The 24,368-nt window shown below is 48.0% G+C and overlaps 2 protein-coding genes across 2 annotated transcripts; both read right to left on the bottom strand.

Moving 5' to 3' along the window:
• Window positions 1-12,608: 12,608 nt before the first annotated feature.
• LOC135814500 (transcription factor atf-2-like) lies at window positions 12,609-14,431 on the bottom strand. The gene has a single exon (XM_065327624.1). The coding sequence runs from the start codon at window positions 14,219-14,221 to the stop codon at window positions 13,235-13,237; it is 987 nt and encodes a 328-aa protein (XP_065183696.1). The 5' UTR covers window positions 14,222-14,431; the 3' UTR covers window positions 12,609-13,234.
• Window positions 14,432-16,290: 1,859 nt separating this feature from the next.
• Window positions 16,291-23,877, bottom strand: LOC135814499 (uncharacterized). The gene is made up of 6 exons (XM_065327623.1): window positions 21,783-23,877; window positions 21,017-21,124; window positions 20,183-20,292; window positions 19,537-19,756; window positions 18,157-18,421; window positions 16,291-17,692 (listed from the first exon to the last, which is right to left on the bottom strand). The coding sequence occupies exons 1-6, from the start codon at window positions 23,310-23,312 to the stop codon at window positions 17,205-17,207; spliced, it is 2,721 nt and encodes a 906-aa protein (XP_065183695.1). The 5' UTR covers window positions 23,313-23,877; the 3' UTR covers window positions 16,291-17,204.
• Window positions 23,878-24,368: the final 491 nt, after the last annotated feature.

Raw genomic sequence — 24,368 nt, 5'->3', positions numbered from 1 at the left:
CTGTGGGAGATATACTGTACATCGTGGTCTATCATTTCCGGTGCATGCACACACATTTTACATACACATCTTCCATCTCTTAAACCTTATCTCTTCGCTAACTTTTTTTGGGAAGAAAATCCCGTTTGGATTTGCGAAATAAAACTGAGAGTCCAGTCAAGCCAAATCTCACCGTCTGAGTGAGTGGCTCTAGCTCTTCTTGTGACCGTTGTTACAGTGGTACTTGAAAAGGAAAAGGCCCTGCCAACAGTGCCAAGGCCAGTGTTGTAGTTGAATAGGTACATGTACATGTATGTATTGGCGACATGAAACGGCAGACAGTCGGCGGACACTGACAGCTACAGAGTTCTGAGTTTTCGTACACGCACTGCGGTGTCACTCGTCAGAAGCCGCAAGCGTATCGTTTCTTTTCGGACTGTGTACCAGGCTATCACTATCAGGTCAAGTAAATTTCAGGATCTTCGTGTCCACAGTGCACATGCGAGCGACTCTTCTTCACAACATGAATATGTCATTAATTATTAACACTTCTTCAGATCAGCTCATCTCTGACATTTAATGGAAAACAGAGACACGGCATGACACAAGGGCATCGAATCACAACGATACATGTTTGGTGAAGACTGAAGAGGGCTTCAAAACAACTCTTTTAGCGTGCCAGCACCCCCTTCGAGGTCAAACTGAATCAAAGAGATTCTGGCGGTGAGATAGTTTTGCGCCCAGTACTCTAGAGCTATGCACTATTTTGACTAGCGGTAATGACTAATGAGTCTGCTAATGACCTCTTTTACACTGTATCACAATGTACACTACTCGTCACCGACGTGTTGGCACTGTTGGGCAGGCAAAGTAGTAAGTAGTCTTGTTCCTGGCACCATGCACGTCGCGTGTCAGTCTGCGGTGGCTGCGGTATCTCTCTCTCTCTCTCTCTCTCTCTCTCTCTCTCTCTCTCTCTCTCTCTCTCTCTCTCTCTCTCTCTCTCTCTCTCTCTCTCTCTCTCTCTCTCTCTCTCTCCCTCCCTCCCTCCCTCCCTCCCTCCCTCCCTCCCTCTCTCTCTCTCTCTCTCTCTCTCTCTCTCTCTCTCTCTCTCTCTCTCTCTCTCTCTCTCTCTCTCTCTCTCTCTCTCTCTCTCTCTCTCTCTCTCTCTCTCTCTCTCTCTCTCTCTCTCTCTCTCTCTCTCTCTCTCTCTCTCTCTCTCTCTCTCTCTCTCTCTCTCTCTCTTCGCGCCTCTCCGACCGCATGGCGGTGGTCTGCTTCTGTTTACAAACAGTTACTGGTGATTTACATCCACCCACACCGGAAATTTGGGAACTGAAGAGCAGCCCATTTACCCGTTGCCTTCCGAGTGTATTCCCATACCATGCATACATGATTGCACTGTGTAGCACACATTAGTATGATGATTACGAACAAAATCCTATTCAGCCCCGGATGATTTCCTCGTGCTATAGCAAGTCGGGTAAGCATTCACAGATGGCCCAGCGCCTATCCGTACCCTGTTGGAGAGGGCTGAGAGTTTTGGAGCGATAGGATGGGGCATCTATTCGTATACTGTCGGACATCACCGCCTGCTTCTGGTGCGACGTTAAAAATAAACTTCAACAACAACAACAACATCCCACTTACTGTCGCAGGAGGCGCCAGGATATTCAACCTTTCTCTATAATGTCAGATCACTTTACCTGGAATGGAGAGTTGTGCAGTTTCTCTACCAGTAAGTCAATTACATGGCACCGTTATGGCATTGATTTCGTTACCAATGAAAATAACTCAGGAAACCATGATATAGGTTGTAAGTAGACCAGGCGACAGGATTAGAAGCCTGCTCAACCCAATTAGTACTATCGCTATTGCATATGGCTGGATGCTTGAGTAACGCGATTGGTATCAAGCGAGGTTGTCGCCCTGCAGGAATGCGGATTACCAAGTGCACAATAATCTTGACAGCCACCATGGCATAGCAGCTTTTTCCCGTTTCATAAGCCTCTTGTACGGACAGTGGCATTGCAGTTTCCTTTCTCTCCCTGCTCTCTTGATCGACGCCGGATACGTCTCACTGTGACCGTACCCCATGGCATGCTCAGATCCCAGATGGACCACTACCATGTCCTATGTCCTATGCTGCAGTTTGGCAGGAGTTACGGGACATGGGACATACCGCTGTAATATACATGTAGCTTGCTATAGCCTTGGTATTATTACTACATGTATTAGCGGACAAAAGGCATGCAAGAGTACTAGTACCGGGGTTATATACTTTTGCCAGTACCGGCGGTACGTACTGGCCAGAAACTGAATGATGAGTAGATCTACGAGGCGTAGCACAGCGGTCCAGCCACCTCGCCGAGGTCTTCATACTGTTGGGAATACTAATAATATTAACAATTGTGCTCGCAACACATTACCTGGAGTGAGTTCAAGAACGCTGTCAGTTATTGGTGGTTAGTAGATCTACCTGAGACAGGAAGTCTTGCCAGCATGTAACAGTGTCTGTTCTGAAGTACTTGAACTAAGTAAGTTGAAGCCATCTTTGGAGGTGTGAGCTGGGCGCGTCATTCAAGTAGTTTGCAGCATTCCAGAGCGGATGATGATGAAGATTCCAGATGAGTTTATCTCCTACCTACACCTTCTTTCTTCAGTTCAGGTGTAGAGCCCAGCAGCACAACAGTCCCAGCGCCTAAGTCGGAAGCTTCACAAAGTGGACATGGAGTTGCTTCGTCAGGACTTGGCTGCCGCTCGACTTCATGAGTTTGAAAACCATGACGATGTCAACAAGATGTGGGACAAATGGTACTCTGCGTTCATGCAGGTCCTCAATTGCCATGCACCTCTGGCATAGACAAAGGCAACGAAGGCTTCTCTCCCTCCCTGGTCAGATAGAGATCTGTTTCAGCTGGTAAAGACAAAAAAACAGTTTGCACGCCCGCTGGTTGAAGGATAGAGCCAATCAGTCGCTTCATCAGGAGTATAAGCGAGCCCGATCGCAGGCAAGTAATGCTCGACGACCGAAACGAAACCAGTATTTTGCCGTGCAGTGTCAAGTAAATGCCAGAAACGCGCGGAAGACCTGGCAGTTAGTCAATGCCGTCACCGGCCGCACACGCCACAAGCAAGAGCCAACCTGCAAGGTTGATGAAGTCAGCGAGGTCTTCCAACGGATTGTCACGGATCGTGAACGTCCCAATGTTCTCTCTGTTCCAAGCGGCCCTCTCACCATGAACTCGCTCCACCGCTTCGATCCAGTCGCTCCATCGGATGTCTACACGTATCTGTTGCAGATTGATGCTTCGAAAGCAACTGGCAGTGACGTAATTCCAGGATCCATTTTAAAGGAATGTGCTGATGTTCTGGCGTATTCACTTGCCGTTTTATTCTGTGCTTCTCTCCGGACTGGTGTAGTGCCCTCAGCGTTCAAACAGGCTTCAGTCGTGCCGCTGTATCAATCCGGCGACCCCTCTCCCCCAATAATTATCGACCTGTTTCTTTACTCCCCATTATCTCTAAACTACTTGAGAAGATCGTCCAACGCTAACTTGTCCGCCACCTTTGAACCAACCAGTGCCTCCCTACCAGTGCCTCCCTAGTACCTACCAGTGCCTCCCTAGTACCCAATTTGCCTACCGTTAGCACCACTCCACTGAGGATGCCCTCTGCCTTCTCACTGACAGTCTCTTCACTGCCAAGGACAGGGGAAATGTGACCGGACTATGCACATTGGACATGTCCAAAGCATTCGACAAAGTCCGCCACGCACAGCTCATTGTCGATCTGTTTGACGTCGGTGTGTGCGGATCGGCCCTCACCTGGTTTGCCAGCTACCTAACCGCGCGAGAGCAGATGGTCTGCATTGGGCCAACCACGAGTCAGGCCACTCCCTGCACGTGTGGTGTACCACAAGGATCTGTGCTAGGTCCTGTTCTATTTTCCATTTGCACCCGCGACGTCCCCTCCGTCCTGCACCCTGTACCCAGCATCCAGTTTGCGGACGACATAGCATTGTATTCCTCGCAGAGTTCTGTTGGGGCTGTCTCTGCTACGCTTACGACGGCAGTCACCAACCTAGCTGTTTGGCTACAGGCGAGGGGCCTTGTTCTTGATACGTTACTATTAAATTTTATTCGTGAAGACTTGGGAACAGAAACAAAACATGTCATGAGAAAGAACAACAGGAAAAAGAAGCACACTCAACTAATCCGTGTGTGTGCGTGCATGCAGTACAACTATGACGTAATGAATATAGATACACATCAGTTCTCAACCCTACCAAAAGCCGAGCTGTGACCTTTCTTCCTCACCGGCAGGCGGACAGCCCTCTCGTAACTGTCCAGTGTCGTGGAGTAGCCGTTCCAACAGCATCGACTACCACATACCTCGGTGTTGTACTTGATAGTAAGCTTTCATGGGACGCTCAAGTCGACCGAATTGTCAGCAAGACTACCCGTAAGATTGGTGCGCTGTGGCGAGCCCGTCGCTCCCTATCCCGATCTGCTCGGCGTCTCTTCGAACAGGCTGTTGTCATCCCTGACATAGTCTATGGCAGTAACGCCTTCTTCCCCGCGCTCCTTGGTCGCCAGCTTGATCGCCTGGGTCTGCTACAGAACAGGGCTATCGGAGCTATTGACGGCCACCCACGCTACACAACCGTGCATCCCCTGCTGGTGCAGCACGGCTTGTACCGGATAGGCGAACTCAGCAAGCGCAAGCTACTACTGACTAGTGTTTGTCTGGAGGTGCCTTCACGGGAAAGCTAGTGCCACTTTGTCAGTACTTTTCGTCAGATCTGCTGGCAGGAGAACCCGTCATCAGAGGTCCAGTGGTCTGCTCAGTCAGCCATCCTCCACTCGCTCTGGCGCTTCTCGGCCGTCCGTCGCAGGATCTGCACTCTGGAACCTGCTGCCGGATGATGTTCGGACCATAGCAAGACAGAACATGTTTAGCATAAGTTGCCTACCATATTGTTGCTCAGACTAGCCCGCCCACTAGCTCTCCTCGACCACCCTGTCACCCCTGATACTCGCTTGACTCCTCTGTCAGATACTTCTTCTTTCATAATTATTTTCTAATTCCTGTCCTCTCTTTTCTAAATGTGGCTTATCCATTCGCCTTTATATCACTGACACTGGGCCTAGTTCCCGTTTATTGTGCGAATTCAAATAAACCAACCAACCAACCATTACAACACTATCGTGCTTTAAAATTTAATTGTGATATTGCTTGCTGTCTGAGGTAGGCAATTGGCATTTCCACATGTACATGACGATTGTACAACTACAAGACCAGATCCCAACACTCGTTTACTTACTTACGTAGGTTGATACCAGGGAAGGGTAATACCGTTGTTAGTAGTTGTTACTTGCTTACTGCAGTGCAATGCACTCCCAATGTACCCACTACCTGTATAATGTATAATTATGCTCTAGTGACAGATTTTACATGTCTGTAGTCTTGATCTCCTGGCTCTTGCTCTCTGCAGTGAGGTAAAACGTGATGATTCATAGTACTGTAAAAGCCATATATAACGAAGTGCTAACTCTAATGAGTTAACGAGGAGAAATCTGTCGTTAAAATAGAAATCGTTATACAGAAATCGATACATATACTGTCCTATTGAGCGTTGACAATGAGTGAGAATCGTTACCTTTAGTACACGTAAACTAGTCAATTTTGAGAAATCGTTATAATATGCGCCTCGTTAGAATAATGGCTTTTACAGTAGACAATCTCACATACAGTGTTCGTGTGATGAATGTTTCTTCAGTCCCTCACCTACAAACGCAGCTCAAGCATACAGGAAATTCGCGTAAGGTTTTAATATCCCCCGATAATCGCTGGTAAGAATTGTTCGTTGGAACCCCATGCCATCCCGTCTCCTTGAATAACTACCATGCCAACATTACCATGCAATGTGCATGGACCGTCAAAAGCAAACCCTAGCCTCAGCCTAGGCCTAGACAGGGTTGAGCTGTCCATCGCCTTCGTTGCACCTTTGAAAGGAAAGCAAAGGGCCCAAGTCCATGGTTCACTGCTTCAGTGCAACGATGTCAATGATAATGATGAAATGAGTGTATGGGTTTTGCATAGCAATGTCGTTGAATTGTAGTAACCGAGGCAACCTAATTCCTTAGTTACCATGTGATATGTCGAGTCGTTGCAAATGCAAGCGAAGCGCATACCTAGCTGTACATGAAAAAGCAGTGTACAGTACTCAGTAGTTAGTTTCACACTCACAATCGAGTCACCGAGTCAGGACTCAGAAGCCTTGAAGTAATGGTTGCTGAAGGTGGCATTACATAATCTTTGTGTGTCAAAGCCGAGCATCAAAACCTCAAAGCTCTACATTACAATGCAGTCCACTGGTGCCGGGTGGCTTCCGCTGTAAATGGCGAGTCTCTATCCGTACAGCCGAGAGTAGGCACGGATGAACGCATCATTATTATGTCAATGTACAGTGTACTAACCTGTCTGACAGTCCTATCTGAAACCGATTTGGAAGTAGCGGGATAGACTGCAGAGAGACTGAGAAGTAGAGAGAGGAAATGGCTCCACCACTGGACATTCTACAAGTTTGCTGTGTCCACCTCCTCTTCAACACAAATGCTCCGCGATGCTTCAATCCGGGTTGGACATGACTGTGGCTCTCAATTGGCTGCCTCAAGACGCTGCAAGCATGTGCAGGTCAGTAGAGGTACACTTATGCAGTGCGTGTGTGTGTGTGTGTGTGTGTGTGTGTGTGTGTGTGTGTGTGTGTGTGTGTGTGTGTGTGTGTGTGTGTTGTGTGTGTGTGTGTGTGTGTGTGTGTGTGTGTGTGTGTGTGTGTGTGTGTGTGTGTGTGTGTGTGTGTGTGTGTTACTAGAGGCATGACAAAGTATTAGTTAGGTTCTTCTCTGCAAACTACAGTACTAGCGTGCGTCAAATGTAATGCAATAGTGTGATAGTCTCGCAGAAATTTGTTATGGCGATGTACAACTAAAATAATTGCTGATACACCTAAACACACTCAGGGTTCTGGCTAAAGTGACATAGCGGGACGCTGCTATCAAAATGAATGCGCCACCCTTCAGAGTGCGAGCGCCACCTTTTTTATATGCACGATGAGTAGAGTCTACACATTTTGCAGTAGTACAGCATTGTATGAGTCACTGCATCACATAATCATCACTAAGTCTTACCACTGAAACCATACTCCCGGCAGATCCAGTGGCCAATGAATAAATACATGGAATGGAAGTTCGTCGGTTGCTTTTACTGGTGTGGGTGAAAGCAGCGGCCAAAACGGCGGTAAAACCACTCAAATTTGTTCGTGGCGCATCCCTTCCCCTCATTGGAACTTTCCGCACCTGAGCCTTCCAAGTAAATTAGTTGGAATTTTGTTGGTTTGCGCTTCGTAGATGTGTTGGAGCTAGGTGTCCGGTCGTCGAATGTCTCAATGTCCATGTCAGTTTTGTGCCTCGTTGTCGCACTAGCTGACTGCATGTATATGATCTCGTTACCTTGGTGGACTCTTAGTCATAACTAGTAAGTAACTTATAGGTCCTTTTCTCTTTACAAAAAAATGGGTTCAATAACCTCCCCCTCACCCCCCCCCCCCATCCCTTTTGTTCTGGCTATAACCCTGATGATCTGCTCCGGCGCCACCATGGACTGTTCAGTGGGTCTGGGGTTTAGTGATGCAATGCAATGCTACATTGACATCAGGGACTCGTAGAATGTACACAGATTTGGTAGGCTGTACGTGTTCGTCGTTCCTTCACTGCGTAATATACACGCGTTGTTGCGTTTCAGTTATTTATCAGATTCTAGAGCTGATACCGGTATTGCCCTTGGACATTTATGAACATCCGAACAGACAAGAAACACGGTACATGGAAAACACAACGGAGCACTTCGGTCCCTGGCTTTGCCAGGTGCTATACCATGATGGACCATCCCTTCTGTACACTGATGAGGTTCACCTATGATGAAGAACTCGGGGACAAAATATATGGCATTACTATGGTTCGTCATGGCCTATACCAACTTGAATGTGTTCCGGCTTATAAACTAGTAAGTAGTGCAGGCTGTGGTCTGGGAGCGAAATACACACTGCGTGTTAAGTTCTACCCAGTTTTCCTTGATGCTGCTGCACCCTGGTGGACATGTTCTGCTGCTTGTTGGCACTCATGTACATAGCAGCACACGAACAGCTAAAAACGGAAGGAGGACAAGAATAAAAGTATACACTCAAATCTTTCTTATCCGGACCTCAAAGTTACGGGCACCATGTGGTTGTGTTTTAGTGGGCAAAATACTACTCTTTTGCCAATTTCTGTGGAAATGGTGACGTCATATACCAGATCCCTGGCACTTCTCCATTGAATTGTAGGTGATTCAGAGTTGTGGAAATTACGAAATTACGGGCAGTGTCCGGTCCCGGACCACCCGGATAAGAGAGATATGAGCGGCTGGTCTGATTACTAGGGTAATTGCAGTCCATTCATACAAAGAATAGCTCTAGCTCTGGGGAGCTCCCGTGTTGTGGTGATTTAGGTGATTATATCGTATACAGTGCAGTGCCGCAAAATTTGATTTTACCTCTTTTTTTCAAATGTTTGCAATCAAACCCATCAAATTTCCATTAATTTTCTATGCTACCATTCTGCACCAAAATCTACTCCTGTAAAAAGGAGCATGTTCTGGGTGACTCCTCAGTGCACCGTACAAGACTCAACCTCTGGCCAAAATCATTCTGTCCCTGACTTCTCCTCCTCTCCCATTCCCAAGGACTGCTCTGACGCTCTCTGATACTCATGGAAAATTATAAATGTAGTAAAGAGAAAGGACGCATGAATAGGGGTTATGAGCAACTGTCCACCACTGTAACTAGATAGCATACGGTCAGAAAGGGCGACGAGTATGCACCAAACTGACAGAGTACTGAGACATTCAACGACGTAACACCTACATGTAGCTCCAACATATCTCCGATGCGCAGACCAACACAGCCTTCCAGGTTAACTTGAAGGTTCATGGTTAAAGGGGAAGTTAAGGCAAAAATTAAAATTTCACCAGTTGTAGTCTTCGGGGTGCTGAGTCGAATGGTCTTGGTCCGAGAAAGCTGAGACGCTCCCTTCCTACTTGAATCCCAATCGAACTCGCGCACTTCCACCGAAACTGGGTGACTGTGCCCTACTAGATGGGGATTTGTATGCAAAATGTCACTAAAAGCGCCATTTCGTTCTTATAAAAGCACGGATGACCGCGATTGGCCCATATGTTGTAGTCTTTTGGACGCTGAGTCGACTGGTTTTGGTCCGAAAAGGCTGCGATGCAGCGTTCCTCCTTTATTCCCAATCGAACATGGTTGAACAAGCGGTCACGTGCTCCTGGGTGCCCAAATCACCTGGTCACCACGCCAGCAGGCGACAATTTTCACACCAAGGTTCAACTCGAGTTCAACTCGAGTGACAGGACTGCACCCAAAAAAGGTCAAACAGGCTAGTAAGTAACCTGCAGGCACGGTGACCAGGTGACTGGCGTACGCAGGAGCACGTGACCGCTTGTTCAACCATGTTCGATTGGGAATATAGGAGGAACGCTGCATCGCAGCCTTTTCGGACCAAAACCAGTCGACCCAGCGTCCTGAAGACTACAACATATGGGCCAATCGCGGTCATCCGTGCTTTTATAAGAACGAAATGGCGCTTTTAGTGACATTTTGCATACAAATCCCCATCTAGTAGGGCGCAGTCACCTAGTTTCGGTGGAAGTGCGCGAGTTCGATTGGGATTCAAGTCGGAAGGGAGCGTCTCAGCTTCCTCGGACCACGATCATTCGACTCAGCACCCCGAAGACTACAACTGGTGAAATTTTAATTTTTGCCTAAACTTCCCCTTTAAGGAAAGACCAAAGAGGGTAAGGTGAGCGCAAGGAATATGAGTACAAGCTAAGTCCCATGGCAACAAAGAATGTCGACTGTTACTGGATGATGTGGAGAGCAATACGATACTTGACAATGTAGCCCAACTACAACTCGGAGCACCAAAACAGCACGGGAGGTTCAGAAATATCGATGATGAAGTATCGAAGGGAGAAGAAGCTTTGTGGAAACTAATTGTACAAAACCGAACCATATGCTATGCTATCTAGTTACTTTGGTGGACAGTTGCTCATAGCTCGTATCCATGTGTCCCCTCTCTTCACTACCTTTAATATTGGCTCAGTAGAGTCAGTACCTGAGTTAAACAATTATTTTGTGGCAAGTCTGTTTGGGGTGAAACGCTGCACATGCACGGTTGAAGCACAAACAAAATTATCTCACGGCCACAATTCACTTCAGTCTCGACATTTCGTTCAAACATTGAAACAGTCAATTTTGCTCGGCCGACCCACCGCACTTGCACATCACCACAATAAGAAGGACAATTCCTTTGAGATTTGATATTGTCACAACCTCCAGTTTTAAAAGGGAACTCCATGAAAAAATGAAAATTTCATTTCCTGTCAATTATCTCTACACGTACACCATGTACACGTAGGTCTTCACGTCTGTTCCCTCGGGTATGTCCTACTTATAACGGGGTGCTGCTAAATTTCAACTGAGTTCAAAAGGTCAAACTCTGACCTTTAGACCATGACCTTCTGGTAAAGTTCTGCACACTGCAATAGGAAGCAAGTACATGTACATGTACAGTGTACACCACCAAAGAGATTATTGACAAGTCTTCACTTGTGAAAATGGAGGGCTTGAATGCAGAACATTGCAGAAAGCCTGGTGTGCAGTTCTTTGAACAACATAGGAACCATGGCAAATTGTTTCAGTACTGTGAAGCATTTTATAAAGATGGAAATCATCGGAAAAGAAACTCATTGAAGCCTATATGTATGTTATTCTGAAAAGGTTTGAGAAGACAGGAACAGCAGAACCCCCCCCCCCCCCCCCAAAAAAAATGTTCCAGGGCTGAGGTCGATCAGAGGATTTTGGAGGAATACTGAAGTCTACTGTGTACAAGGACGCTTGGGAAGGTTAAACCGAGGCGCAGTTTGATCGCCACATCCGGAACTGTCTTGCCCACAAACATGGACTGGATTTGCGTCCAAGCCATGATGCGTGGCATTAAGCCTAGAATCCGGAAGGCGGCCAATTCCTCTCCAAGAGATTTCATTTGAGCAGGGATTGTTTAACTAAAACATCAGGCTGATCCGAAAAATATGTTCATCATGCTTTCTGATGTACACAGCTTCTTTTATAAATGTAAAACACATCTCAGTTGAAAATTTTAGTAGCACCCTATTATGTAGAAAGTGCGCAATTCCGCCAGTTCTTGCCTATTCATACAATCATGTATCATCCGTGAATGATTCATTCACCTCACGGTTTCATGATGTATTCAATGTCTACTGTTTCCACTGACCAGCCCCCGGCTGTTGAAGCGAAGCAGCTGCATGTCTTGCGAGAGTCTGATGATATCAGATCTCAACAGAATTGTCCCAGCCATGGTGGCGAGGTGCAAGTGGAGTGGGTCAATCGAGAGCGCATCATAAAGTGGCTGAAACCAACTCTATAATAATACCGTAAGCATGAGAATATGCATATATAATAGCATACGATATAATAATTTAATAATTTTAATGTGAATTATATTTATTTTGAACTCGGGTGGCGAGCCAATTTATTTATGATAAAAAAAGGAGAAGGACAAAATGTTACGAGTTATGACTAACTGTCCACCAGCGTAACCGGCAGATCATAATTATAGTGTTGGAGCTAGGTGTCAGGTCGCTGAATGTCTCAGTACTCCTTGTCAGTTTTGTGCCATGTTGTCGCACTCGCTGACTGTATATGATCTGGTTCCGTTGGTGGACAGTTAGTCATAACTCATAACATTTTGACCTTCTCCTTTTTTACTGCTATTTAGGGGCCGTCCGTAAATATCGAACATTTTTCACAAAACGAAATAATTTCGTTATGGGGTGGGAGGGGGTTGACCAATTTCGTTTCAGAAAACATTGATTCATGTACATGGCTGTTGTATATGCATGTATGTCAACATTTTTTACGTTCTGAGGGGGAGGGAGGGAGGGGTTGAGTCTAAACTAAAATAATTCGTTTGGTGAAAAAAGTTCGATATTTACGGACGGCCCCTTATTTCATGTATTATTGAGGTTATGCGATTACATCATCAGTTGCGGACTCGCGGCACAGCGCTGCACTAGTGCACTTGCACTAGTGACTAACGCTGTACACTCAGCGCCCCATTAGGGAGTCCGCTGACTCACCCCATGAAATCATTCGCATAACCTCTATACTTCACCGTGTACCAGTGTCTACAAGCAAAAGGTGCAAAGCATTAAAAGTACTTGAAATGTTTTAAAACTTTTTTTCACTCTATTTTTACAGCCAGCCCTTTACTAACCCGGGTCCATCATATCGCTGGGCACCAAATGAAACCCAAGATTGACCATCCGCTGACCATGCAAAGCTACAACGTAGAATTTGAGCAGGGACATGTACGACCTGCTTGGGCCCATACATGTACACCGGCCCAAACTCTTATCACTCTTCTCCCAGGATGCTACCCATTCACTCACTGCTGATGCGGACCCTGATGCACAATACCACAGCAAAGGTATGAGGTAAAAACGCAACTCCGAGCAGACATCAAAGGATGGCGTCAAGAATGAGTAAGAACAAGCTTGACCCAACAGCGCACTGCACGTAGAAATCAAGGCAACACACTGAGAAAGGAAAAGAATTTCTCGGGGAGAAAAAAAAACACCCGTCCTAGGAGTACATGTGTAGCAGACCGGAACAAACGTGCGTGAATAGCAACATCACCAGAAGCTACGGTCACGCCGGTCAACAAAAGCCAGCACAACAGGATGTACACGAGCCACTGGTATTATTCAATCAGCAGCATACATCACGGTACTGCCAGAAAAGGAACTCCACTAAAACCTATATGTAGGACACCATAATCCACACAGGATATTGATAGGATGAAAAAAGTCTAGAAAAAATTGGAAATGAAAAGATGAAATTCGGATCTAAAAACGTGCTACAGTATGCAGTCACAATTAACAGGGAACTAGTTGGCTCGTACTGCTAAAACCGTGCTAGAAAGAGACGGGCACACTAATGCATGACCAGGACTATGTGCACCATTCAATGGCAACAGTGACTGTCATCAAAGACAAAGGTGCATGTACAAGGGCTGACATGTTGGAAATAATTGCCGTTCCTAGCGAGCGCTCTGCGTCATACGTCCGACGATCCGTCCTGCATCACCGGTGGCTGCTCTTTGAATCGCTCGCGGAGGTTTTCAAATGCCTCGGTGATGATGCGCAGCTGTTTGCGCAGGTCTGCATTCTCCTGCCGCAGTTCTTGCACCTCGTCTTCGGTCTCCTTGACTCGTTGCTTGTTCTTGTGGCGGCTGCGGCGTGATGCGGTGTTGTTCTTGCGTCGCCGATCCTGGTACGCCACATACTCTGCCGTGTTGTTGAAATCTGACAGTGTTTTGCCGCGCTGAAAGGTTCCTGAACGGCTCGTGGCGACCGAAGCAGCTGCACTAGACCCAACTGTACTGTCTGGACTTGGTATGGCTGACTGTACTGAGTCCGTCAGACTAACACTAGTCACGGGTTTGCTGTTCACTAAATGCAAGCTCTGCAGCAATGCACTGGCTGCGCTGTTATACGTACAGGACTCCGCACTCGACGACGCTGCAAGCGCAAGGGGAGACGGGAGTTCATCCGCATAGAGTGGGATAAGTGAGGCTGAGCTTTGCTCGCTCATAGGCGACAGTTCAACATTCAATAGGTCGGCGCCGTCGGTGTAGATCTCCGGGTCGACCTCGAAAGATGCCTCGCTCACCAGGTCCTCAAGCATGAAGCCATGTTTCGGCGCTGCCGCGTAGGAGGATGAGGGTTTCCGCGGAGAGCGGGACAAGCGAGAACTGGTGATGCTGCTGGCATTTGCCGCGTCCACCACACATACATTGAACACAGTTGCAGACGGATCGCCCAAATCCACGGTCAGAGGCACTTCGCTGATCTCCGACAAATAGGAGGTGGACAATGCTGAAAATCGCTCATACTCAGCGAAGCTATCCTGCAGCCCATCCGGGAGCAGTTCCGATCTCATACTAGTAGTAATCGAGCTTCTAACACTATTACCCGGGCTAGCTACGTCGGCGAGCGCATTTTCGGGTCCAAATGTCTCTTGGAATATACCGTCCACGTCCATTCTGGCATTATATCAAGTGGGGTTGGCTCACCTGAATCGAGATGGGAGCCGACGCAACGACTAGTGCAGAGGCTGAAAAAGGGGGACAACGGGAGCAAGTCAACGAATCGCTGGGAACCTTCAACGACCAACATCAAAATGACAAACTAGCTTTCCCTTGCCTTTGCTTTGGCATGAAAGACGTGATTTGTTCGTTTGGCTTTGGATTTTTAGATAGTTTTCACCCCAACGTAGATCGATGCATATACGCATTATGGCTGGGTGCTGGCGGGCCAGATCGGAGATCGCACGCCTGAAAGCGTCGCTGCGTAGATCTACACGCACTTGAAAAAGGAAAAGATGATCACTGATCAGATAAGTGTGATCGCATGACGACATCATTATGTCATGGTTGGCTTGGTGAGTTTTGCCTTTTGCCAGTTTTGGTCACGCATGCATGGTATGGACCGGTCCATGGCATGGATCCAGTCAGTACTCATCAGTAGATAGGCCCACCGCATCATGCCAGTCGAAGTACATGACTGGCCCCGAGTGGCCCGGCAGTACAAGCAGATGCACTGGCTCTCGTCGTCTTGGCTTGGGAGACTGCCTCACAGTAACTGAGAGTGTAACATTTCAAGTTAATACCATCCATAATCATGATAATTATGCAAGTACGGTAAACTTACTTTATATGTACTGTTACGTATGATTATGTATGTGTAAAAATCATCCGGGGGGTGCGGCTTATTCCAGTGCGGCTTATACACCGGAAAATAAGGTAACAACAAGTGTGCAATACATTTACATCCACTACCTTGTAATACATGTACAAGCATAATACATGTATACCGGTATTGTCTGAGATGAGATAGAGGTCACAAGTATGCGCCGTTACGGCCCATTAATGCCGATTACGTGCTGAGAATGCTTTGGCAAAGTCGCAGCACAGCGCTGCATTAGCGACTCACGCTGCATACATAGCGCCCATAGTCTATGCGGTTCCGCAGACCCCCCCCCCCCCCCACATGAAATCATTCATTTCGCATGACCTCTATACCTACCGTGCTGCTCAATGAAATCCAGCCGTGTCACTTAAGTACGCGCCGGGCGTTGCGCAGCCCTAGACCTGCGAACACTGGGCTGCGAAATGATGCAAGGTACAAACTTGAGTGACGCGACTGGATTTCATTGAGCAGCACTGTACTATCAGTACCTGCATGCACCACACAGTCAGTGGACAAAACTGATCACAATCGTCATATTGTGTACGGGTCAAATGAGAACATCTATGGTGATAGCCAATTACATTCCGATCGCTCATCAGGGCAAAACACATGCTACACCAGTGCCCTGCCAAGTCACCATGAGTACGCCACTCCCCATCCATCATAATTGGCGTTCGCCATGGTGATTCTCATGTGGTATGACGTACGAATGTCACAAGTTGCCGCGAAAAGAAGGATCCATCGGGGTGGGATTCGAACCCCGCACCAGTGTCTTCCTGGGACAGTGCCCCACTGACGGATCAGGCTACCGGGGTCGGGTCACACAGACATACACCCGCCTGGCCGCCCGCTTCTTGCTACAATAACTGCTATGTGTGCTCGTGCGGGCCTGAAAGGAATGATTCTCCATGTCCGACCGTGTATTAACCAGCGAATAGCGAAACCCTGAGTTAACTCCCATATCAACTCCACGGCTGATTCAGCCCGCTGGCTGGTCGGGATTATGTGGAAGTTGTGCACACACGGCGCTGCCGCAGGCTCCTGAAAGGCAATGGGCAGGGTGAGGCTGCCTGGAATCCAGCACTGAGATTATCTCGGTTGGTTGTCCGAAATAAGACTTCTCAAAAACTTAAAAATACGACCGAGTATAATACGAAGCGTGAGTTTCAAATTCTGAAGAACACGTTTTTACGGTAGAGCATCGCTGGCCATAAGAGGGGGTCCTTGATGGTAACAGTCAACGCACATGTATTCTTCAGACTTTTCCTGTCACAGTTGAAACTCCCTCAAACTAATGGGAATACATGTAATACAGGTTTCATTATACTCCACACAAGGTTCAATGAAACATTACGCTCAGCGACACTGAACCGCTTTCGTGCAAAACGGTGTTGGACAAATTAATCAAACGGGGGCAGTTGTATTCGCATAAGCCAGTAGCACAGGATAATCTTTTCTATATATTAAAATGCTGCTGCATGAAAGAGGGCTGTCACAATTATAAAAAGCTAGAGAACTGAATTGTGTTGGTACTGAGTTAATCAATGTAAAGCTGATGCCAGAATACTAGGAAATAACCGGGGGCAGTAATTTCAAATACTGATATCAGACAAAGATAATACAATGTGCCAGTGTGCTATGTGTCACTATGACCATGATGACCTAGTGTTGCTATGATGTAAGATGATGGTGGCGCATGCTACTATGGCCTATTCACTCCTCTGCACCATGATTTCAACACGGTAGAAAAGCAGGATAGGCATCACCATGATCACAGTCCGGGTAGGCCTGCAGCATTCGCATGTGCCCAATGACTACAGTGCGCATGGAACCAGTACCGGGCATGATACATGCATGACATCGGCATAATTCATTACTAATCTTGCTCAACAGAACTTGCCGGAACTGGTGGCTTACAGTCCATACAGACTGCTATTATAATAGTACTGTGATCAAGGGTTGAACCAGCCAGTTTGCAGTTTGAACCGCACATCAAATCTGTATTAATTTTGTGTGAATGGAATGCTCAACAATACCAACTGAAGAACCGGCACCGAACAGTTCAGGAAGACTAGAATTACATCAAACGAATAAAAAATGTGACACTGCAATTTGACCTCCGGCATATGCGAGTACATGTACTATGTATTAGCACCGGTGTGTAACCCATGCACTCAAGCATTGCATGTGCCTATCACTGGCCTGTAACCCATGCACTCAAGCATTGCATGTGCCTATCAGGTCTGCACACTACATCACGTTTAGGCTAAGCCGGTTTATATCGTGAGATCAACTCCCCATTGCAACTGGTGAAGGCACAGCGCTACCAGCAGAACAAGGTGTGTAGCGGGAGAGACTGGCTGTGCAGAGGAGTTATCATCATCATCATCATCACGATCTCTTTGACCATTGCGCGGAGTAGCAGCGACAAGCTGCGATGGGTCGGCACACCTCACATCATGCGTGTATGGCCCCAGGTCAGTCAAAAGGATGGTGGACGCCAGTTGCTCAGCCTGAGGATGCCGCAGTGCAAAGCTGATGGCCGTGCACGGTCCAAGCGGAGAGGACTTCAGATACAGCACGTCCTGGGCACTGATGCGCATCGCCCCGGCCATCCTCTGCTTAAAGTGCTGTGCTTTAAACTGCAGTGGACTGACCAAGACTGTCATGACCACGTCGTGCGAATCCTCCGGTATAACATTGCCACACGCAAGTCTTGCAGCGGCGCCATTCGGATTGTGTATCACCATTGACCGGCCCAGCGCTGCGAAAGAAAGGACCGATAGCAGGTACTTGAACTACATACAGTCATACGAGCAGGCTAGTGCGAGTATGGGATACACGTGTGTGTGTGTGTGTGTGTGTGTGTGTGTGTGTGTGTGTTTGGAATGTGCACGGTGGATAGTAGAAACAATGGAACCAGCCAAAGTGCTGGCTTGTAGTGCACTGGGTCACTGCTCTGGGAAGACCTGGGCAGGTTTGTTCACTCCACTTTAGCTAGAATCCTTCTACACAATAATAGCACATAAATGAGACTTTTCTGAGACTCGGGTAAATAATTTGTTTGCATATCGTACAAACGCGGCATTCAACAGCACGGGTAGTGGATACACAGAATAACAGAACACCATCGACCATGTACTTGGTAGATCGGGACATGTGCCACAAATCTGACTTCGAATCAAGTTTGGAATCTTTTTTTAAAATAGGATCAATGGATCTCCTTACCAGAGTGTGGCCCGGTTAGTGGTAGATCTGGATCGATGTGGTACTGTGGCACATTGCGTACTGCGATCTTCCCAGTTTTCTTGGATGTGTCGCCTAGCTCGCAGCGGTAGGGATTCTGCGGTGAGCACTGCTTGGGGTATGTTGCGTCCACACTGGCGTTGAACGGGTTGTAGTGCGGACCAGCATGTGCATTGGAACACATCTCGGACTGTGTGCTAAGGATGCCTATGCGGTTGATGTGTATGTGGTACATATGGCCATCAGTCTGTCATCATCAGGCAAGAGTGGACACACACACACACACACAGAATGCATTAAGTAAGTCACAAGTACATTAAATGGTGTATTGCCCATTTCCATGCCATAGATGGGTCAGAAAGGTGCCCGGTAGATGGACGTACCCGGATCAGAGACGTCCGGATCTGGGGAGATTAGGGACGTCCGGATCTGGGGAGATTAGGGACGTCCGGATCTGGGGAGATTAGGGACGTCCGGATCTGGGGAGATTAGGGACGTCCGGATCTGGGGAGATTAGGGACGTCCGGATCTGGGGAGATTAGGGATTTCCGGATCTGGGGAGTTTAGGGACGTCCGGATCTGGGGAGTTTAGGGACGTCCGGATCTGGGGAGATTAGGGACGTACCCGGATCTGGGGAGGTTAGGAACTTCCGGATCTGGGGAGTTTTGCAGTAATGCGCCTGGCCTAATTGTCACCTAAGAAACCGAAATACAGTACACAGCCAGTGCCTATAACGGTGTACGAACAACAGACAAAAGCATTTCAAAGACACGTTAATGACTGAACTTCCTTCATTAACAAAATCAATAGCTAGCTGTTCAGAGATTTGTGTTATAATCCCTCGCCTTGGCTTGGTCCAGCACTATTTCCTTTTTAGTGTCAACGTTAGCTGCCTTCATGCTAAGCCCTTTATGTTGTATCTCGCAGTTAGAGCACTCCGACATTGATGCTTTGGGCCGACTTTAAAACAGTGTTGTAATTCACAAGACCTCATTGCCATCGGTTCGGCCAGTGACTCTGAGTTCTGCTGATGAGACCCTACAATCCCCAAATAGCTAATTGGCCAGAGATTGAGTGCACCATCAAACAAATGCAACACAAATTTCAAGAATAACGTTAGGGCCATCACATCAGATTGCAATCATCAACAACATGCACACATAAGGTGATATTTCGCTGCGACCCAGTTACTTGATGGGAAGGGCTGTTGGCTCTAGGTCATCCAGACCATGACCGTACGCATGTATTCTGTTGTGTTTCATCTTAGCAGTCAAGTATCCTGCCAAGAGTGCTGTACGCATGATCACTGGATGCTATTCAAGGCATACGCCAATACATGATCTGCATAATGCTTCATCTACCTGCCAGCTGTTGAAGTTACGCAGTCCGTAGGATGTGATGTGCGTGTTGCCAAGCTGCCCGTCGGCAAACTGCTCCTGCTCCAGAAGTACGGTTCCTCTGACCGGTGAAGTGAAGGTAGCCTTTGCCTTGAGTAGGCGACTGTTGTGCTGTGGCGTCCTGTCAAGCCTGGCACACGCAATGGGAGCGTTGCCCGTGGTCTGATGGTCTATGACCAGTGATCTAAGTATGTTGATATTACCACAAGCAGACAGAAAACATAGGAAGAGTTAACAAGTGACTTGTGTGCACCGTAGACTATTGCAACCTAGTTCAAATTACCAGGCTGTTCAACATACACAAGAGTTCACAGTATACCTCTGTTTGTCCCTGCCAGTGTACACATTGAATGCACTTATGTTTCAACAACAGCCACCTTTCTGGGTCCTACTTCTTGAAGGTACAAACCGCTGCCCAATTCATTTTTAATGTCAGACAGTAACACGATGAGTTCACATCACTAATACAAGTATTCTGTGAATCTAGGTTTCTGAAACCCAATAGGGACATACTACTTCAATTTTCATGATGCAGCAAACAATGGCTGGCGGATAAATCGAACTGCTCTAGTAACTCAGATAGAAGGAGCCGAATCACTCTATTGCTCACCTTCCAACCACACTGTTGGTGCCGAACATAGGAAGATTCGGATCACAGAAACGCCGTCGATAGCTGAAGCGATTTCGCAGCTCGCCAAACTTCCCACTGAGATCACCAATCTGTGCAGTTGAAAAACAAAAAAAAGGGTTCAGTTTGAGCAATTAACCTCATCTGAAAATACAACACATGGCAGTGGAGTTGATGTTCATGTACAAGTGTATGTGTCCATTAGCCCGACGTTACTGAAAGTTAAAACTCGGTAGCTTGACCGTACTGAGCTGCCGTGCAGCAGTTCCCAGCTGTTCGCAAATGTGTAGCACGGGAAACCATTCTGTAAGCAACATTCCTCTCCTTTCTCCCTCGTGGAGTACAGAAAGCCAGCGCTCTCTTCTATTTCCAAAATAGAAATGGTTTAGCATAGCTAGAACAGCCAATGCCGGCCTTCATACTGATATTCCGGTACAGCAATGTATATGTACTCATACCTCGTTTATGCGGGTCGTCCGGGACCGGACACTGCCCGTAACTTTGAAATATCCGTAACTCCGAACCACATACATTTATTTATTTATTTATTTCACCTTCCCGTGGCCAGAGAATATAGGCCAATATGGAGGGGGGGGGGGGGGGCGGTAGCCATTTTCAATGGGGAAAATGCCATAGATATGGCATAATTATGACGTCACTATTTCCATAAAAAGTGACAAATGACTGAAAAGAGTAGTAATATTTCCACTGAAACTTGCCCCGAAAATTGTGCCCGATAGACCGGAGTGCCCGCAACTTCGGGGTTCGGATAACCGAGGTATGAGTGTACTGTATTGGTGCCGCATGATGGCTCACCTGATACAGATTTGGTGATCCTCTCTTGGTCGGCGGTGACTGTGTTCTGAGAGGGTTGAACATCGGTCCAGTTTGGCGCTCATTGCACGCGTTCTCCCTGCCATTGCTCTGCAATCAGTGTGGACAGCGTGTGCCGGGAAAGCAAACTCAGTGACCATAAAAATGTTATGTTGCGGGGAATTTCTTGCGTATCACAAAGCTCACATGCAAAAGACGTTCAAAATCCACGACTGCAAGTATATGAGTAAGTAATCTACCCGTATGTTTGCGTCGCCGAACATATAGGACCATAATTATTGACAAATGTTCCAACAAATACAAAGACAATCTTGCAGGCTAGCCACTATCATCTGGCTGCCATGCTGCGGACAAGAGGCAACACAAAGTGCACACAGTCTTCAAGAGCTGAACCCCAGAAGGGGAACGCAGGTGTGAAGGAATTCTGCTATGCCTTTTATCACCACCCCATGGACCAGCCCTGAGTGTGAATGCACAGTTTCCTAGAGATACTGAGTGTTGTCACCATGTGCTGCTACACGGGCTGACTGTACTGTTCTCCATGCTTTTTATTTTGTAGCGTAGAATTCTGGCACTTACTCGCGCTTTCTGCAAGCATGTACATGTAGTGAACCAGTGTGACTCAGTCTCCCATCACCACCGCATTTGTGTTTGTGTGTGTAGCCGGGGAGGGGGGCTCCAAGGTACTGCTCAATTTTTCCCTGGATGTAGCCATATACATTATGTGTGCGGCACTGCTGTCTATTACCTGTTTCATGGAGAGAGTCCGGATTCCATAGTCACTGGCAACGTTGAACAACTTATTGAAGTTTGCCTTCACCTCTGTATTGTCAAACTCACTGCTTTGTGACAATTCCACCGTGCCCATGTCGTGTGGAAGTGTGGCCAGCGCTGTGGCCGGCTGGACCTCATGGATTGTCGCGCAGGCTATGCGCCGACGAGTTGGGTCCAGGAGGACTAGGGAGCGGCGTATAAAATTATCAATCGGATAGAACATACTGTTGTTGGTTGTGTAGAGCGACTTGCTTGTGCTGGCCGAGTCTGGATCGATACCCACACTTACGGGACCCAGCATACTCGTCAAGTGCACAAGAGTGGCACCCGTACCACTGCAGCGTGATTGCGGGTTGGGCGAGAACTGCGCCTTCTCGTGTACTGGATGTGCCTCCACCTGCCACATGTACCCGGGAGACGCGCCGGGTCCTGCCTGAAACGTCCGGATTCCCATCGGCAGGGCGGCGGCGGGTTGGTTCGGAGCCGGGAGGAACGAGTTGCCGGCCATTTGGGACGGTGGCAGAAAGGAAGTCGCCGACTGTGCCGGGCTCATCGCAGCCGTCTGGTCCAGCCAGTAGAGATGCGAGTGCACCACAGTGGATATGTTCACTACACTCGTGTGGACAGGCTGTCCTGCGGGTATCGGTGGTGTGGGACGTACTGCTGGGTCGCGCGTGTCCACCTGGCGGAAGAACACCTCACCGGCGATCGGCCATTTGAATTTCGCTACCAGCAGTCGCCTCTTGTTTGAGCCTTCGGCCTGAGCACATGTGGCTGTGTGCTGCAATACTGGCTCGATATTGGCACACACCCAACGTGCGCCATTGCGATGGATCACAACGCTCCTGCCCACGAATCCAAAGTTGCCGGAGAGGCTGAGGTTTGGAGTAAGCTCAACATACTCTCGTAGCTGTAGCGTACCAAACTTTCCACTGAGATCACCCAGCTCACAATCACGGAACCTCATACTCATTTGTGACTGACATATCTGAGCATAGTTGGGGGCACTGGCTCTTCCCAGCGGGTCGAAGTGTCCGCCAGTGGAGCTCGCACTGCATGGGTCTGGCGAGTTCAGTTTGAAAGGAAACTCGTGAACATGCCATGTGAGACCGCTAGTCAATAATTGTGGCGAGAGTCCTTTCAGGCCCATGGTGTTGATGGTCATCTGATGAGATTGCGGGTTCCACGAGAACAGAATATTGCCACCAACGCCGTTCATATGGAAGTCGGCCCTTGCGTTCAGCTGCGCTCTGCAACTCGTCTTGCTCAAACTCATCACGGCGATGAACAGCAAGAATAGAACGGCCACCATCCTGCGATGTAGCGCCACTGGCGAATTCCATGCCCTCCGGTATAAACATCTTCTGCTGGGCATTTTGACACCACTGCTACTCCGCTGTTCTTGCTGCTGATACTGATGCCATAACCTAGCTCCAAACAACGCTAGCGATGACCGTCTCTCCATGCACAGATTCTGTGTTTCTCTTATTTGCACGTTCACCATCTTGACGATCGAGTAGATACGCCAGCACTATGATCTGCTGCGCACTTCAAGAAACGATTTGATCTGGCCGTTCACTGCTGCGAGCTTTGTTACCGTACGGATGTTACTGCTGTTGATTTGTCTATTTGTCGCCAGTCTGTGCTCACTAGTACACTACCACCACGTCTGGCACACCCAGCACCAGGGAGATTCGTTCCATTCGTGGACTAATGAATCAAATTCGCGGCGACGGAAGCCTGCTTTGGCCTCCGCCTCTCCTTTCTGATTTCAACAGGCCGGCTGGCGAATATTGCTGCTACCACTTTCGCTTTCAGTTTCGTAATGACTTCACGCGCACTCGTTGCACGGGCCGTGATGTGAGGTTCCTGGTTCAATGATGGGGGTCTTCACTCCGCCACGCCAGTACGGGCCGCAGAAGTGGATTTGCTAGGGCACATCGCAATGTGCCCCCACACGGTACGGGGCAGGCAGATGAAAGTGTTCTCGCCTTGTTGGAATTGAAGTGTCGCGGCTGTGGCTGCTACACGGACCAGGCGGCAATCCTTCCCTGTGGCCTGTAGGCTGTACTGTACTCGCAGTAGCTCAGTAAAACTCACTTCTAATGGCAGTTGTGACTGTGACACTCTCAGTCACTGCGTTATGCTTCGCAAGTTTCAGCAAAGAAGAACAGTAACTAGCAGTTACTGCAGTAACTGGCAGTAACGGTTGAAACAAAGCAACGATCACAACTCCATCGTGATGTCCTACACTGTCTGTAGTGTGTCTGCGTGCTGGGCAAATGATCCAGCATAAAGATGTAAAGTGGCGTGAAAATGCCCTTCTGGCTGCACTGATCTGTTTTCCCATGCTTCCGAGTGCGCGCTTTGTTCAGAGGGTACTAGTGGTAGTGAACATCAGAAGCTTCATAGCTGCGACTGCCAGTGCGAGATGCCTGTTGCCGCGGTAGCAAACCAACGAGGCGCAACTAAACGGAAAGCCTGTCAGAGAGTCCCTGATCACGCGGGGAGGCACTCTTTCTGTGTGTGCGTGTGAAAGGGTGCGTGTGTATATGTGCGT

Source organism: Sycon ciliatum, chromosome 4 (genome assembly GCF_964019385.1).
Source record: "Sycon ciliatum chromosome 4, ocSycCili1.1, whole genome shotgun sequence".
Lineage (NCBI taxonomy): Eukaryota > Metazoa > Porifera > Calcarea > Leucosolenida > Sycettidae > Sycon > Sycon ciliatum.
The sequence above is the reverse complement of the archived record's forward strand: the minus strand, read 5'-3'. Positions and strand labels throughout refer to the sequence as shown.

Excerpts from the sequence above, each read along its gene's own strand:
- LOC135814500 (XM_065327624.1), bottom strand. The coding sequence starts at position 14,221 with ATGGACGTGGACGGTATATTCCAAGAGACATTTGGACCCGAAAATGCG.
- LOC135814499 (XM_065327623.1), bottom strand. The coding sequence starts at position 23,312 with ATGGTGAACGTGCAAATAAGAGAAACACAGAATCTGTGCATGGAGAGA. Across the intron at positions 18,422-19,536 it reads GTAACTTCAACAGCTGGCAG|ACTGATGGCCATATGTACCA; the intron begins GTAGATGAAGCA and ends TGATGATGACAG. Across the intron at positions 17,693-18,156 it reads ACTAACCGGGCCACACTCTG|CGCTGGGCCGGTCAATGGTG; the intron begins GTAAGGAGATCC and ends TTTCTTTCGCAG.